The sequence below is a fragment of the Panthera onca genome, chromosome C1 (genome assembly GCF_046562875.1).
Source record: "Panthera onca isolate mPanOnc1 chromosome C1, mPanOnc1 haplotype 2, whole genome shotgun sequence".
NCBI lineage: Eukaryota > Metazoa > Chordata > Mammalia > Carnivora > Felidae > Panthera > Panthera onca.
Window position 1 is genome coordinate 156,476,295 of NC_138346.1, and position 17,928 is coordinate 156,494,222.

Below are 17,928 nucleotides of genomic sequence, written 5' to 3' on the forward strand. Positions count from 1 at the left end.
GTCTCACCACATTTTCCAATCCAGACATTAGCAATAAAAGTTCTAAATAGTTAATACTATTGTATAATCAACATCAGGTTCTTTTTGTGTTCTCAATTTATTCAGAAATCAGAGAGACTGATAAGTCTTTACATGGTACCACTAAGAACAACATATGCTATTATCATAGAACAGAGAAAGGCATGAGGGGTTTCCCCTGGTTGGAAAAGCAGAGAAAAATACACAGAGGAAGTAGTTTTGAACAAAGCTGTGTCCTAGAGGCAGAAAAAATGCTTCAGAGCATGTTGAACCATGCAAAGGAACAGTATCAGAAAAAGAATGCAAAAAGAAAAACAAAAATTTACTAAAAACCTGGAGTTGATTATACAACTAAAATCTTAGAAAAGAATTTCAATTCTGGAAGAGACTTTGTTCACTTTGGCTAGAATATATGGGAGAAAGTAAGATAAACAGGTCAGAAAGCTACTGAGAACCTGCGAGTGACAAGATGGAAGTTTTGCACCAAGAAGATAACTCTAGAGACAAGGTGTATATGTACCAAAGTGGGGAGAGAGACTGGAGGAAGGAACCCAATTAGGAGAATATTAAATCCAAGCAAAACATGGGGCGCCTGGGTGGCTCAGTCGGTTAAGCGTCCGACTTCGGCTCGGGTCATGTCTCGTGGTCCGTGAGTTTGAGCCCTGTGTCAGGCTCTGTGATGACAGCTCAGAGCCTGAAGCCTGTTTCGGCTTCTGTGTCTCCCTCTCTCTGCCCCTCCCCTGTTCATGCTCTGTCTCTCTCTGTCTCAAAAATAAATAAACGTTAAAAAAAAATTTTTTTTTAAATCCAAGCAAAACAATTATTTTAATGTTTATTTATTTGAGAGAGAGAGAATGTGAGTGAGGGAGGGGCAGAGAGAGGGAGACTCAGAACCTGAAACAGGCTCCAGACTCTGACCAGTCAGCACAGAGCCCAATGCAGGGCTCTAACCCACGAACAGTGAGATCATAACCTGAGCCAAAGTCGGACGCTTAACTGACTGAGCCACCCAGGTACCCCCAAATCCAAGCAAAATTTAATGAGGGTGCACAGAAAAGAGAATGAATGAGAGCTATATTATGGAGTCAGAATCAAGAGAATTTGCTAAATAATTGTATATGCTAGCAAAAAGAATATCCATTACCACTTTTTGTTTTTCTCCTATGCATATGTCAAGATCAGGAATCAAAGAAACCTAGTAATCTTAGCTATATCTAGAATAAATAGTTTTGCAAAGTATTTGTCCTTCAGGATGGCATTTTCTTTTCTAACACAGAGACAAAGTATATTTATAAAGAGTATCTTCTTTACTTTCTCAAATAAATAATTTTAAACATGATAAATACCTTGTTTCAGGAAATGCAAATTTAAGTTACCACTATAACGTGAGAAAAAACAAATTAATTCCCCAAAACAATGAATGTTGCCTGGAGAATATGACTGAACAATATCATTGTAAAACAAGTTAGGAACATGTGACACCAATCTACCTGTAACAATGCAACTTTAATATAATCTTTGGTCTCATAAAAATGCTAGACTATAACTAGAATATGAACAGATAACAAGCATTTACCATGTGCCCATGTTAAAATGATAATACATGTTATCATTAACATGTTAAGAGAGGCAAACCAGAAAACAGGCTCTTAACTATAGAGAACAAACTGAGGGTTACTGGAGGAGAGGTGGACAATGGGACGTTAAATGGGTGATGGGTTAAGGAGGGCACTTGTTGTGATGAGCACTGGGTATTACAATGTAAGTGATGAATCACTAAATTCTACACCTGAAACTAGTATTACACTGTATGTTAGCTGGAATTTAAATAAGACTTGAAAAGGAAGAAAAAAATAAATACAATGATACATGTGATCTCACTTAATCTTCACAATTCTATGAAGTTGATCCTAATGTAGACCTTCATCTTACAGATGAAGAAGCTGAGTCTAAGAAAGGTCAAGGCTTGCTTACATTTCTTAGCTAGTAAGAGTGCTAGAGCCAGGATCTGAACCCACGTCTGCTTAACTCCGAAGACTATGCTCTTAACCATTAAACTATACTGTCTAAAATTGAAACCATATTGGCGTTTTTTGGTTGAACCTTCAAAAATTACAATAACTAAATTATAATTTAACAATTCTCTAAAAAAATTGTATATAAGCATAACATTTACAGATGCTGTTAGCTAGAACTTGTATACTAATGGAAATTTACACTAATGTTATTTCAAGTCTGTGCATCATCTTCATGCTCTTACTCTGAGTTACAGTAGCAGGTGTATACAAAACATGCCAGAAAAAAATGTGGTGACCTAAATTTAACTTCCAGTGAGAGGAGCAGCACAGAATGGCATTTATGAGTCATTGGCTTTTAATATGTAGATATAATATGCTGCCCTCTAGTGATTTCAATACCTTGCATTTATTGAGACTGAAGAGCCTCAATAAGGAAGAAGGAAAACATTTTTTTATTATTAGAGAATTCAAATCTTCATTTTATTTTATTTTATTTTATTTTTTATTTTTTTTTTTTTTTAAATTTTTTTTAACGTTTATTTATTTTTGAGACAGAGAGAGAGCATGAACAGGGGAGGGGCAGAGAGAGAGGGAGACACAGAATCGGAAGCAGGCTCCAGGCTCTGAGCCATCGGCCCAGAGCCCGACGCGGGGCTCGAACTCACGTACCGTGAGATCGTGACCTGAGCTGAAGTCGGACGCTTAACCGACTGAGCCACCCAGGCGCCCCTTATTTTATTTTTTAATGTTTATTTATTATCAAGAGGCAGAGACAGAGCATGAGAGGAGCAGAGACAGGAGGAGACACAGAATCTGAAGCAGGCTCCAGGATCCAGTTGTCAGCACAGAGCCTGACGTGGGGCTTGAACTCATGAACTGAGAGATCATGACCTGAGCCAAAGTCAGACGCTTAACTGACTGAGCCACCCAGGCTCCCCTCAAATCTTCATTTTATAGTAGGAATAACTGAACAAATAACTATTGTTTAAGCCCTAAATAAACTTTTGATGTGTAAGAGCACATATAGAAATAGAGTTGACCCTTAAACAATGTAAAGGTTAGGGGTGCTAACCCCCCAACACAGTAAAAAATCTGCATATAACTTTTGACTACCCCAAAACTTAACTACTAATAGCACACTGTGGACCAGAAACCTTACAGATAATATGAACAGTTGATTAACACACGTTTTGTATGTTATATATATTATATACTGCATTTTTACAATAAAACTAGAGAAAAGAAAATGTTATTTAAAAAATCATAAGGAAAATAATATACATTTATAGTACAGTGCTATACTTATTGAAAAATATCTGTGTATAAGTGAAGCTGTGTTGTTCAAGGTCAACTGTACATCCAATAATGATTTACCAATTCAGAATGGTTAAGGAAATACCAGTACAGAACACAGGAAAAGATGAATTAGAGAATAAGGAGTGATTACATTTTATGCAAGGAATTCATGCCTTAAAACCTTGCCTAATCCAAAGGTATTTTCCTAATCCAAATATAAAAGGGGTTGAAGTAGACAACTACTGTGCTGTATTTCTTTTTTCAAGCATAGGTTTAAAGCACAGTAAATGATTACAATTAAAACAGTTTTTAAGAGTGCTTTTAGGGTGCCTGGGTGACTCAGTCGGTGGCAACCAACTCTTGATTTCGGTTTAGGTCATGATTCTCACTCATGGGATTGAGCCCTGCATCAGTCTCTGCACTGAGTGTGGAGCCTGCCTGGGATTTTCTCTCTCCCTCTCTTTCTGCCCCTTCCTCACTCATGCTTGCTCTCTCTCTCTCTCTCTCTCTCTCTCAAATCAACTTTAAAGAAAAAAAATGCTTTTAAAACATTTGCAGTATTTGTAAGAAAATTTTTTGCATCACTATTTCCTCCCAAATATCAAAAGTATTTCCTATTATAAAAAAAAATGACAGGTTGGCTTAGAAGTACATTAGTGGTTGTGATGTCAGACCAGGTTGTCAGAAGTTTTTAATTTTTTTTTAAAAAGTGCTTTTGCTATTAATTCTGCTCTTTTATTTTTTTCAGCATTAGTGCCAAATTTCCAGCATGCTCAGTACTAAATTAACAGCAAGAATATCATCAGTTTCAGTATTCCTAAAATTTAATAACCACTTGGGTGACAATATTACAAAATATAAAAAAGACTAAATTTAACAATAGCAGTAAAAATAACATCAGAATTACTAAAACCACTTGCAGAAGTTTTCATAGTGTGGTTCATAGGATGGTTCACAGAACATGTACAAATGATACTCAGTATTTCTAGTTACCAGCTGAGGTGGCACCACCTAGAGCAAACAGTTTAAAATTCACCAGGCCCACAGCTTTGTAACTAAGTGATTCATGATTAATTTTTTTAAAGTTTTTGGGATTTGCATTATTTGAAATTTTTAGTATAAAGTGATATTTTGCTAATTCAAACTAATTCAAACTCATGAAAACTTACTTAAAATTAGCTTAACAAGAACCATACTGTATTTTTAACAGCTTTACTGAAGTATAATTTACATACCATAAAATTTCCTCCTTTTAAATGTACAATTCAATGAGTTTTAGTAAATGAATTATAGACTTGTACAGCCATTACCATAATCCAGTATTAGAATCATACTCTACATGGGGTGCCTGGAAGGCTGAGGTGGTTAAGCGTCCGACTTCAACTCAGGTCAGGATCTCCCGGTTTGTGGGTTCAAGCCCCGCATTAGGTTCCATGCTAACAGCTCAGAGCCTGGAGCCTGCTTCAGATTCTGTGTCTCCCTTTCTCTCCGCCCCTCCCCAACTTATGCTGTGTCTCCATCTCTCTCTCAAAAATAAATAAATGTTAAAAAAAATTTTTTTAAAGAATCATACTATACATTTATTAAACTGTTACCAACCTCACCTATGTAAAGTAACCAAATAACTCATAATACCAACAACTCGAAAGGTTTTTGGATCTGCTATTTTTAAAAAAGAGAACAGATTTAATCTACTTTCAATAAACACAAAATTACCTAAAGGAAAAATGCTAAGACTATTTTAAACATACTGAAAGAATCATGCTGAGGAGGATTTAAACCGTCCTCTTCATAATCTTGTCCACAACATTAACCTGGCAGACTACTATAGGTAGTACCTATGTAAAATTATGCAGAGTCCTTGTTTATGTTTTGAACTCCAAATTAGTGAAATAAGTTTTGCTGAGGTTCTACTATAGTTAATAAAAACCTGACACGTGTGACTTCTAAAATGAAGATGATTTGCAAGTGAGTATAAAACCAATCATAAATACTTGATAGCAAATATTCACCTACAAAATAGTTCAGTATCTGCAATATTTCTCAAAAAATATGAATTGATATCAGCCTCTTTTAAAAAAAATTTTTTTACATTTTCCTAAACTACTGGTTAAGTATATAAGTACACATTCATTTTGACATGATATATAACAAAGTCTTCTATAATCTTTTAGTGATCAACATGAAAAAAATGAGAAAGAAGAATCAGTTGAACCTATAGCTGGTTGAACTACCAAGTGTCTTAAGTGATCTAAGACAACTTGGAAGTATCTGTCCCAGATCTCTGACTCTGTCCACTTTAAGATATGATATTGACAAAATAGTATATATGTAGTCCAAATTCCAGGCATAGAGCTCCGAAAACTCTTAGGATTTCCCAAGTGATGGAGGTGAGAGAAGTGTCTTTGTTATCCATAATAAGTTCCTTTCAACCGTACCAGAATTTATGCTAATGAGTGACTCTTGGAGGTGGGGGATGGTTGTAAGGGAACCAACCATATAAGTAAAAGATTGGAACTTTCAGCTCCAAACCAGATCCCTGAGGGGAGAAAAGGTGAGGATCACATTAGTCACCAATGGCTGATGATCTAATCAACTGTGCCTACAAAATGGAGACTAAACTAGGGTCCAGAGAGCTGCCAAGTTAGTGAACACATCGAGGTGTGGAGGCTTGTGCACCTGGAGAGGGCATAAAAGCTCTATGCCTATTCCTCATATCTTGCCCTATGTATCTCTTTCATTTGATTGTTCCTGAGTTATACCTTTTATAATAAACTGGTGATAGTAAAGTGTCTCCCTAAGTTCTGTGAGCTGTTCTAACAAACTGTCAAGCTTAAGGAGGGAATTGTGGGAACTCCTGATTCCAGAAATATGGGAAACATGGACTTGTGACTGGCATGTGAGTGGAAGGCAATCTTGTGAGGCAGAGCCCTTCATCTGTGGGGTCTGTGTAAACTGGGAAGTTAGTGTCAGAACTGAATTAGATTGTAGGACATCTAGTTGGTATCTACAGAGAATTGGAGGATTGCTTGATATTGAAAACAACACATCTGGTGTCAGAAGTGTTCTGAGTGTTCTAAGCTTTCCTTGAAATATTTTTTGTTAATGCTTTCAACAAGAGCACCAGTGACCAACTAGACCAAACTGACAACACTAGAGACTCACAGCTGAAAGGGATACCAAATCAAAATCTAAACTATGAAGGCACAAAAACAGACACTCAGATCAATGGAACAGAATAGAGAACCCAAGAATGGACCCACAAACGTATGGCCAACTAATCCTTGACAAAGCAGGAAAGAATATCCAATGGAATAAAGACAGTCTCTTCAGCAAGTGGTGCTGGGAAAACTGGACAGCGACATGCAGAAGAATGAACCTGGACCACTTTCTTATACCATCACAAAAATAAACTCAAAATGGATGAAAGACCTACATATAAGACAGGAAGCCATCAAAATCCTCTAGGAGAAAGCAGGCAAAAACCTCTTTGACCTTGGCCACAGCAACTTCTTACTCAACATGTCTCTGGAGGCAAGGGAAACAAAAGCAAAATGAACTATCGGGACTTCATCAAAATAAAAAGCTTCTGCACAGTGGAGGAAACAATCAGCAAAACTAAAAGGCAACTGACAGAATGGGGGAAGATATCTGCAAATGACATATCAGATAAAGGGTTTGTATCCAAAACCTATAAAGAACTTCTCAAACTCAACACCCAAAAAACAAATAACCCAGTGAAGAAATGGGCAAAAGACAGGAATAGACACTTCTCCAAAGAAGACATCCAGATGGCCAACCAACACATGAAAAAAATGCTCAACATCACTCATCATCAGGGAAATGCAACTCAAAACCACAATGAGATATCAGCTCACACCTGTCAGAATGGCTAACATTAACAACTCAGGCAACAACAGATGTTGGTGAGGATGCGGAGAAAGAGAATCTCTTTTGCACTGCTGGTGGGAATGCAAACTGATGCAGCCACTTTGGAAAACAGTATGGAGCTTCCTCAAAAAATTAAAGATAGAACTACCCTACGACCCAGCAATTGCACTACTAAGTATTTATCCAAGGGATACAGGTATGCTATTTCAAAAGGGCACATGCATCCCAGTGTTTATAGTAGCACTATCAACAATAGCCAAAGTATGGAAAGAGCCCAAATGTCCACTGATGGATGAATGGATAAAGAAGATGCGGTATACACATACACATACACACACACACACACGCACACACACAAAGGGAGTATTACTTGGCAATCAAAAAGAATGAAATCCTGCCATTTGTAACTACTTGAATGGGACTTGAGGGTATCATATTAAGTGAAATTAGTCAGAGAAAGACAAAGATCATATGACTTCATTCATATGGGAACTTTAAGATACAAAACAGATGAACATAAGGGAAGCAAAAATAATATAAAAACAGGGAGGGGAACATAAGAAACTCTTAAATATGGAGAACAGAGGGTTACTGGAGGGGTTGTGGGAGCGGTGATGAGCTAAATGAGTAAGGGGCATTAAAGAATCTACTCCTGAAATCATTGTTGTACTATATGCTAACTAACTTGGATATAAATTAAAAAGTAAATTAAATTAAAAAAATAAACTATGTTAACAATTCAGAATTATGATTCAGAAGTGACAATTTAGTAAGAATAATAAATATAACATCTAAAACTTGTACCCAGAAAAACAACTGCACAGGAACAAATGAGGGAAGATACGGTTTACCAATAATAAATCTAACAATAATAAAGAAAAACTTAGAAGTTTCAGTAACTGTAAGTTCAACACTAGCAGTGTTAGAAAAGCTAATGTAGTCCTTGGGCTCTGTGATTATAATGTCCAGAATTTTTTAATGTTTATTTGTTTTTGATAGAGAGCATGAGTGGGGGAGGGGCAGAGAGCGAGGAGGGGAGAGAGGATCTGAACTGGGCCCTGTGCTGACAGCAGCAAGCCAGATATAGGGCTTGAACTCACGAACCATGAGATTATGACCTGAGCCAAAGTTGGACAGTCAACCAACTGAGGCACCTAGGAGCCCCTAATGTCCAGAATTTCTACTTCAAGATGTAGAGCATAGGCATTTACTTCTCCTTTTTCCCAAAGGCCCATTGAAAGTGACTTAAAAAAAAAATTTTTTTTTTTTTTAATGAGGAAAATTATAGCATCACTGGAAAACATGAAAAGGGTATCGGTGGACAAGAAATTTTAATGACTACCTTGAAATTAGCAAATACAGGATCAGGCAGGTGGAATAAGAACAACAACAAAAACCCCACAGCCTTTCTGAGTGTCCCAGAGAGGGTCCAAATTCCGAGCCGATAAACACTGTTACCCTGTACCTAGCACTTTTATTGTATTATTTCATTTAATGCTCATAATTATTTTGAAAATAGGTATTATATGCCCATTTTTCAGATAAGAGAGCTGACATTTAGACAAGTTATATAATCACACAGCTAATCAATGGTGAAGCCACGACTTGAATCCAGTTAGTGTGAATCTGGAGTCTGCTTTCATTTATTATGCAGATACAGGCCAAAGGGTAATCCATTACAGTAATCATTAAAGCACTACACTAAATCCCCCTGGTACTGAGGGTGCCTGGCTGGCTCAGTTGGAAGACCAGGCAACTCTTCATCTCAGAGTTGTGAGTTCAAGACTCACGTTAGGTGTAGAGATCACTAACAAAAATAAATAAATAAAACTTTAAATTCATCTGGCACTATTTCCATCAGGTAAGAAGGGTAGCTCTCTTCTTTTGTTCTTGAATTAAACCTTGATAACTTCCTTCTACAAAATGAGTGGAATCTGTCTAGAGTGCCCAAAAGCACCTGAGAGAGGAGTAAAGAAAGACACAAGAGTTAACGTCAGATCCCCACACAGATTTGGAAGAAGGAAAAATGTTTTAAGGAAAGGAAGATCCACACTAAATAAATATCACAAGAAATGCTTCCTTACTTTGGCAGCTGTGGGGTTCCAGGCTCCCTGCTCCAAGATTACATTTCCCAGAGTGAACTTTGCCAGTAGGCACGCTCTGCTCACAGAGTTCACAGTCAACCATCCTATTCAAGGAAGGTATCTGTCTTTTTTTTTTTGGATTTTTATTTTTTATTTTTTTTTTTTTCACTTTTTTTTTTAATTTATTTTTTTTTATTATTTTTTAATATATGAAATTTACTGTCAAATTGGTTTCCATACAACACCCAGTGCTCATCCCAAAAGGTGCCCTCCTCAATACCCATCACCCACCCTGCCCTCCCTCCCACCCCCCATCAACCCTCAGTTTGTTCTCAGTTTTTAACAGTCTCTTATGCTTTGGCTCTCTCCCACTCTAACCTCTTTTTTTTTTTTTTTTTTTCCTTCGCCTCCCCCATGGGTTTCTGTTACGTTTCTCAGGATCCACATAAGAGTGAAACCATATGGTATCTGTCTTTCTCTGTATGGCTTATTTCACTTAGCATCACACTCTCCAGTTCCATCCACGTTGCTACAAAAGGCCATATTTCATTTTTTCTCATTGCCACGTAGTATTCCATTGTGTATATAAACCACAATTTCTTTATCCATTCATCAGTTGATGGACATTTAGGCTCTTTCCATAATTTGGCTATTGTTGAGAGTGCTGCTATAAACAAGGTATCTGTCTTATAAATTGGTGAGGCAATGTCGTATGGTGGTTCAGAACATGAATTCTAAAGTTAGCCTGCCTGGCTCCAAATCTTGGCTTTCCCATGCAACTCCAGGGAAGTTACTCAGTATCTCCTTCCCTCTCTTTCCCCATCTGAAAAATGAGGATGATAACTATATTTATCTTATGAAAGTTTTTGTGATGATTAAGTAAGATAACTTTCACTCAGTGTAGTGCTTCTCTTATGTAAGTGCTCAGCAAAGCGCTTGGCACATGGTAACCTGCAAGCAATGGTGTGTGTTAGTTATGAAGTACAGGGGACAAAAGGGAAAGGAGATAAATTAGATTACAACTGAGAAATCTTCCAACCTTGAAAATCTATCAAATTCTTAAGAGAAAAAAATTTTAATTTCATCAAATAAGACAAAGCAAATTCCAGAACAGTGAAGTATTCACTGACGCTAGATCAATACTTGGTTTAAATTCACTACTGAACCTCTGAAGGCATTTATTAACCTCTTTATTTATGACTACTAGCTATAAGTTGCCTCCCAATATAAATTAAATGTGCAAAATGAATTTGAATTTAGAAAATGAGGAGAGCTAACTGACTTCTAAGCAATTTTGATTAATATCAATGAACAGATATAACAGAGCTACTCCCCTACCAGAATCTTGACCATAGATTGAGCTCTTTCATCCAGAAGTTCAAAAACAGAAATTAGCAATAATAGAACAATATCTAAAAAACTGCCAAGAAGGAAGATAATAATACAGCATCATGTCAACTGGAATCTCCAGTGCAATAACAGGCCAAAGCACTGCATGGCTGCAGGGAAAAGCCAGGCAGCTTAGAAGGTTGTGACAGCCCAGGATGGGAACTTCTTATTCCAAACGTAAGCTAATCAAATTTTATGATTTAATTATGGGTCTCCTCTAGAAATCCTATCCATTTAGGGTTCCAAATTAATAACAATTTACTCAGAAACAACTTAAAGTTAGGTCCCAGAAATTAAGCCATTTGCCTAGGGAACTTCTTATCTAGAAGCAGTGTGTATCCAAAGCAGACCTTCCGGGCCAGTGCTAAGAAATTTTTATAACCTGATAAACTAGGAAATCAGAGATGGACTTTGCCAACCACCATGGTCAGTAGAAAAAGAAACTTTAGGCATGCCAAATCTGAGATGCACATTAAATTGTAACAAGTGCAAGAACTACACACCTACATGATCCTTACCATGAGCCAGGAAAATGCAGGTAGATAATTAGAACAGTGAGGATAAAGCCTCCATTCCCAGAATAAGACATTAAGCCTTGGGGCCCTTTTCCTCTCCTCTCCTTATATTTATAATTTTTTCCTACTCCTTTTTCTCTATGGTTATCCTTGCCACATAACCACCCTCCTATCTTTTCCAGTTGTTCCACTCCCGCTGTTACACTTGAATTCTTTTAAAATTCCTTCTCTCTGTTCTTTCTACAATGTCATTCTAGTAAGTTACAAAAGGAACTATATAGAAAGAAACAAATATAAAAAGAAGGCATTGGCAAATTCTATTTGTTGACATGAATACTGTCTACTTTTTCCTGGCCTGTAACTTCCACATGTCAAAACATTATGCCCATGATAAGAGCAGAGCAACTGTTAAAAAACACTCAAGTCTAATGAATAATTTTAGTGACAATATAGAATGAAAGAGCAAAGAACAAAATTAATACAAAGAGGCCTCGTATAACATTATGACATATACAGAGCAATTCTTTTTAAGTTTTTTTGTTTTTTTTTTTAGTAATCTCTACACCTAACAAGGGGCTTGAACTCATGACCTCAAGATCAAGAGTCACACACTCCTCCAACTGAGCCAGCCAGGTACCCCTAAACAGTAATTCTTAATTCTAATACAAATAAAATCTTTTACCTAAATTCAAAATACATAGATACCTAAGTATTTCAAAATGCAGCCACTTTTAGTATATTATGTTCAGAAAAAAATGTGGAAAAACTTAACACTCCTTAACTATTTTTTTATTAAAAAAATTTTTTTAATGTTTACTTATTTTTGAGAGAGAAAAAGAGACAGAGCGCAAGTGGGGGAGGGGCAGAGAGAGAGGGAGAGACCGAATTGGAAGCAGGCTGCAGGCTCTGAACTGTCAGCACAGAACCTGACACAGGGCTCAAACTCATGAACTGCGAGATCATGACCTGAGCTGAAGTTGGACGCTTAACCAACTGAGCCACCCAGGCACCCCACTCCCTAACTATTTTTATTCCTTATAAGAATATAACAATTCTCCTCAAATTAAAAAAAAAAAATTATTTTTGCCAAAAAGAGATGCAATATAATCTTGTCTTACTTCATTCTTTGGAGCATTTACAGAATTTAAGGAAGAAATTTTAATTATTCTTTCCTTTGAAGATTTCACTCAAAAAGTCTTTTCAAAGTTTTTTTCTCTTGGGGCGCCTGGGTGGCTCCGTCGGTTAAGCGTCCGACTTCAGCTCAGGTCACGATCTCACGGTCCGTGAGTTCAAGCCCCGCGTCGGGCTCTGGGCTGATGGCTCAGAGCCTGGAGCCTGCTTCCGATTCCGTGTCTCCCTCTCTCTCTGACCCTTCCCCGTTCATGCTCTGCCTCTCTCTGTCTCAAAAATAAATAAACGTTAAAAAAATATTAAAAAAAAAAAAAAAAAGTTTTTTTCTCTTTAAAATAGGAAACAAGGGGGGCGCCTGGTTGGCTCAGTCAGTTGAGCGTCCGACTTTGGCTCAGGTCATGATCTCAAAGTTCATGAGTTCAAGCTCCACATCAGGCTGATAGCTCAGAGCCTGGAGCCTGCTTCGGAGACACAGAATCTCTCTCAAAAATAAACTCTCTCTCTCTCTCAAAAATACACATTAAAAAATAAATTTTAAAAAATAATAAATAAAATAAAACAAGGGTAATTGCATATATTAATGCATGCCCCAACTGCTGATATCAAAATCTCGCTTGCAATTAAAATGGGGTCGAAGATGGGGCATGTGGGTGGCTCAGTCAGTTAAACGTCTGACTTCAGCTCAGGTCATCATTTCACGGTTCTTGAGTTTGAGTCCTACGTCAGGCTCTATGCTGACAGCTCAGAGTCTGGAGCCTGCTTCATTCGGATTCTGTGTCTCCCTCTCTCTCTCTGTCCCTCCCACACTCTCTCTCTCTCTCTCTCTCTCTCTCTCTCAAAAATAAACATTAAAAAAAGATTTTTAAATGGAGTCCAACAAATAGAATTACTTAAAATATTTTAAATGTATGCCATGAGCTACATGCACACTTTCGAGCCATGTCTCTGTCCCATTTTTATATTTCTGTTTATTTTCTTCCTCTCTCCAACACTTGAACTGGGATTCTTTCACTTAGAATGTAATTTTAGGGGCACTCAGATGCCTGAGTGTTGGTTTAGCATCCAACTCTTGGTTTCAGCTCTGCTCATGATTTCACGGTTTGTGGGATTGAGCTCCATGTGGGGCTTTGTGCTGAGCGTGGAGCCTGCTTGGGATTCTCTCTGTCCCTCACTGCCCCTTCCCTGCTTGCATGCACAAGCACAGGCTCTCTCTCTCAAAATAAATAAACATTAAAAAAAAAAAAAAAAAGAATGTAATTTTAAAACAAAGTCACAATCCTACCTACACACTCGAAATTATATCTTATGGGCATTAAGTTCACTAGAAAAATAAAACTGAAAGAAAAACCAGGAAATATGATAGAACATTTTCTGTTGACTATTTTCCAAAAAATATGTAACCATATCATATTAATACACTTAAATGATTCTAAGAATATTTTTTTTTAATTTTATTTTAATATTTATTTATTTTTGACACAGAGAGAGACAGAGCATGAACAGGGGAGGGTCAGAGAGAGAGGGAGACACAGAATCCGAAACAGGCTCCGGGCTCTGAGCTGTCAGAACAGAGCCCGACACGGGGCCCGCACCCACGGACCACGAGATCATGACCTGGGCCGAAGTCGGACGCTCAACTGACTGAGCCACCGAGGCGCCCCAATGATTCTAAGAATATTAAAGAAGAAATTCACACGTTTCCTAAAAAACCATATAAAATGTCCATCTTACCGATATCATTAACAAGGGAATTGGAATCAGATGCCCCCAGGGTAGCTTCGAACTCCTCTTGGAGACGATATGCTCTTTGCAGGAGAGCTTCAAGTTTATGGATAAATTCAGTACTAATAATATCCTACAAGGAGAAGAAAAGTACACACAGCAAATATTAGATTCTAATGTTAAGATTCTCAATACCTTCCACTCTTAAATGAAAGACAGAGAAAGTGTGGATTATGAGGAAGGTCCATTGGGTGGTGACAGCACTGGATTCTGGCTGTGCCTTTGGCCAAGTCACCCCAGTTCTCAGGGATTCAGCTTCTCTACCTATAAACTTAAGGAGTGGGATTCGACCAGGGTTCTCAAAGTAAGATCCCTGACCAGCAGTATCAGTATCATGTAGGAAGTTTTTAGAAATGCAAATTCTCAGGCCCCACCCCAGCCACTGAATTAGAAACTCAAGTCTGTTTTAATAAGCCTTTCAGATGATTCTAATGCATGCTGAAATTTGAGACTCACTAGCTGACATGATTGGTAAATATCAGTCCAGCTCTAATTCTGTTCAACCTTTATGAATATAATGGCACTTAATTAAAACGAGGCTTTAAAAAATCCCTTTAGAAGTCACAATAATTCTATATATTCTTAGAAAATCAGGGAACTTGATTATGAATTGCAAATTTGGGATTTAATAACTAACTGAACAGAAAAAGCCCAACAAGACATACCCCTCCACACATACACTCTTAGTCCCAAGGGAGAAAACAAACCCATTGTATTAAATGCCACAAAAAAGAGGCACCTGGGTGGCTCAGTTAGTTAAGCGCCCAACTTCAGCTCAGGTCATGAACTCACAGTTTGTGGGTTCGAGCCCTGCATCGGGCTCTGTGCTGACAGCTCAGAGCCTGGAGCCTGTTTCAGATTCTGTGCCTCTCTCTCTGCCCCTCCCCCACTCATGCTCTGTTTCTCTGTCTCAAAAATAAATAAACATAAAAAAAATTCAAATGCCACAAAAAGCAAGTAAAATGAATCAACATTAAACATTGTTCAATTCTTCCACTATTATAAAGGCCACTCTCAGGCAAATCACCCTTACATCTACACTTTCTTCAGCAATGGCATCTCCTGCACCCAATTTAATGGAACTACAGGCTTCATCTTCAGCCTGTCTATTTCGAAAGGTGAGAGCCTGCTCCCATCGACGTAGCGCCTCTTCAAACAATTCCATACCTATGAATTAAGAACAGAATGATTGTAAATAAAAAAAATCAATGCCAAAATAAAATCATTTGGGGCTGAAATCTTTTTCATATGGTTATCAACAATGGCATAGTCTGACTGTAATTTCGGCACTACAGAATAATCTTATGCTCACCTGATTTCATAGCAGAATTTTATTTTATTTTATTCTATTTTATTTTATATAATTTATTTTATATAATTTATTTTATATAATTATTTTATTTTTAAGTAGGCTTCACGCTGAGCATGGAATCCAATGCAAGGCTCAAGCTCATGACTCTGAGATCAAGACCTGAGTTGAGATCAAGAGTTGGACACTTAATCGACTGAGCCACACAGGAGCCCCTTCATAGCAGAATTTTAATTTCTCAATATATTCTAGGCCTATGGTGCTAGCCAACCAAAAATCAGAGAGAAATGACCAATATGTTTTCTTTTATTTAAAGTAACTCAAATATATACAGTGCTTGGGATTTTTCTAGAATAGTATCATGCGTTCACCAAAAGTCCAACAATGACTAATTTTTATATTCACACAACTATCCTTCAAAATATCCACCTATATTAAAAATTAGGTAAATAGAAGACAGTAGTTGTTAAGAAGCTATCAGGTTTATAAGAGGTTGTCAGAAAGAGAGAATAAAACTAAGAAGAAATAGCATACTAAGTCTAGAATAAAGTTTTGCTATGTCGATTTGGATAAATACAGTAATTGCTGCGTCAGTTAAAAATCTACAAGACCACTGCAAGAACCAAACAAGGGTTACAGTCTAAGTAGAAATTCACATCCCCTCAGCTATACACAGCTTTTGTGGGAAAAAAAGGTATGCGCTTCTTTTTCTCCAAGTAAAAAAAGTCTTACCAAAATAATTATGTACTTCAAACAAAACCAAAATATTTCAAAACTTCAATTTTTCTAGACATATAAAAGAAAAAGATCTTTAAAAGCTGCTTAATCTGGGGGCACCTAGATGACTCAGTCAGTAGAGCATGCAACTCTTGATCTCAGGGATGTGAGTTCAAGCCCCACACTGGGCATGGAGCCTACTTAAAATAAAAATTAAAAATAAACAAACAAATAAAACAAAGCTGCTTAATCTGGGCAAGTCATTCTCAAGATGTTTTCCATATATAGTAGTTAAGGAATACCTCTCCTCTGAAATCATTTCTTCAAGTTCTCTGAAGAACCTACAACCCTAAACAAAAAAAGTGTTATTTAAATACAACTCACGCCTTTCCTTTTTATGTAATGTAATTTTCCATAGCGAAGAACCAATGCTGTGTAGATCTTCTTTCTAAAAAACCTATACACTTAAAAGACAATTAATTACATCACCATCTACTCTCCTTTCTCCAAGCTTTACAATTCTAGTTCCTTCAACCTTTTCTCACTCCATCTACTCTCCAGCCATCTGATTATTTTGGGTAAACATTAAGGAAGAGTGATGTAATCACAGAATAGTCCAAAGATAAAAGCTGCCTCCCAGGAAGAATTGTGTCTCACCTCGTTGCAGCACAGGGCCCAAACCACCACATATCTTCAGTTTTGTAACAGGAATTCAAACATATTTCACTAATACATTCTTTTAATGCCATCAATCTTGTAAAGGGAATTCAAATAATAGGTGGGTGATTAGATGACCCAGAGGGCTTCTACCAATCTTAATTCTATGATACTGAGACTCCCTGCAGCTTCTCTGGTTTTGCTCTATTTCTCTACAATTCTAACTCCCAATAATCCAACGGAAGTTGTTAGTGTAGGTTTATTAGACTTAAAGTAATCCAAAGGCATAGCTTAATTCTCAAGAGACCTTTGGAAAAGATGGCAAAAGAACTACTCTTATATCTTTCCCCATAGGCAGGAATAACTATGGTGATACTGCAGGAGATGATACAGTCTAACTCCTCTAGAATGTGGGAATATATTCAGAGGTACACAGTCCTTCTACAAATCATTATCTCCTTTACTGTTCATTGGCCAGGGCTATATCAAAGTTTTTTTGTTTTGTTTTTGTAATTAGTATGCACTTCCATCAAAAGAAATACAGCCTGAAATAAAGTAGCAAACACAGAAAAGCATTTGAAAAAGTATTTCAACCTAATTCAATTCTTTTTTCTTTTTCTGGGCTCCAGTGATACTCTCTAGACATGCTCCTTGGTCAAGCCAAGAGGAATACTAAGATGTGAAACACAGTCCTTTTTTTTTGTTATAAAATCATTCCTGGATATAAGAATACAGGGCACCTGAATGGCTCAGTTGATCAAGCATCTGACTTTGGCTTAGGTCATGATCTTGCTGTTCCTGAGTTCGAGCCCTGCATCAGGCTCTGTACTGACAGCTCAGGGCCTGGAGCCTGTTTCAGATTCTGTGTCTCACTCTCTCTCTCTGCCCTTCCCATGCTCACACTCTGTCTCTCAAAAATAAACATTAAAAAAAATTTTTTTTTAATACAAATGATAGATAAAAAACATTAAATAAAGTGGACTCTGATAGACTCATTAGATAAGAACCAAGAGATCAGGTTAGATGAGTGAAACAGACTGAATAATAGCCACCCAAAGGCATCAGGTCCTAGTCTCTAGAACGTTACCTTACAAAGAAAAGGGGTCTTCACAGATGTGACT

At 37.3% G+C, this 17,928-nt stretch overlaps 1 protein-coding gene across 2 annotated transcripts in view; it reads right to left on the minus strand.

The window, feature by feature from the left end:
• Positions 1-17,928, minus strand: part of MIGA1 (mitoguardin 1) — a 105,826-nt gene that overhangs the window by 58,136 nt on the left and 29,762 nt on the right. For both annotated transcript variants that reach the window (XM_078451763.2, XM_078451762.2), the window contains exons 6-7: positions 15,158-15,291; positions 14,074-14,197 (exon numbers count right to left, since the gene is read on the minus strand). In XM_078451763.2, the coding sequence (XP_078307889.1) occupies positions 14,074-14,197; positions 15,158-15,291 (258 nt within the window). The remainder of the gene's footprint in view (positions 1-14,073; positions 14,198-15,157; positions 15,292-17,928) is intronic.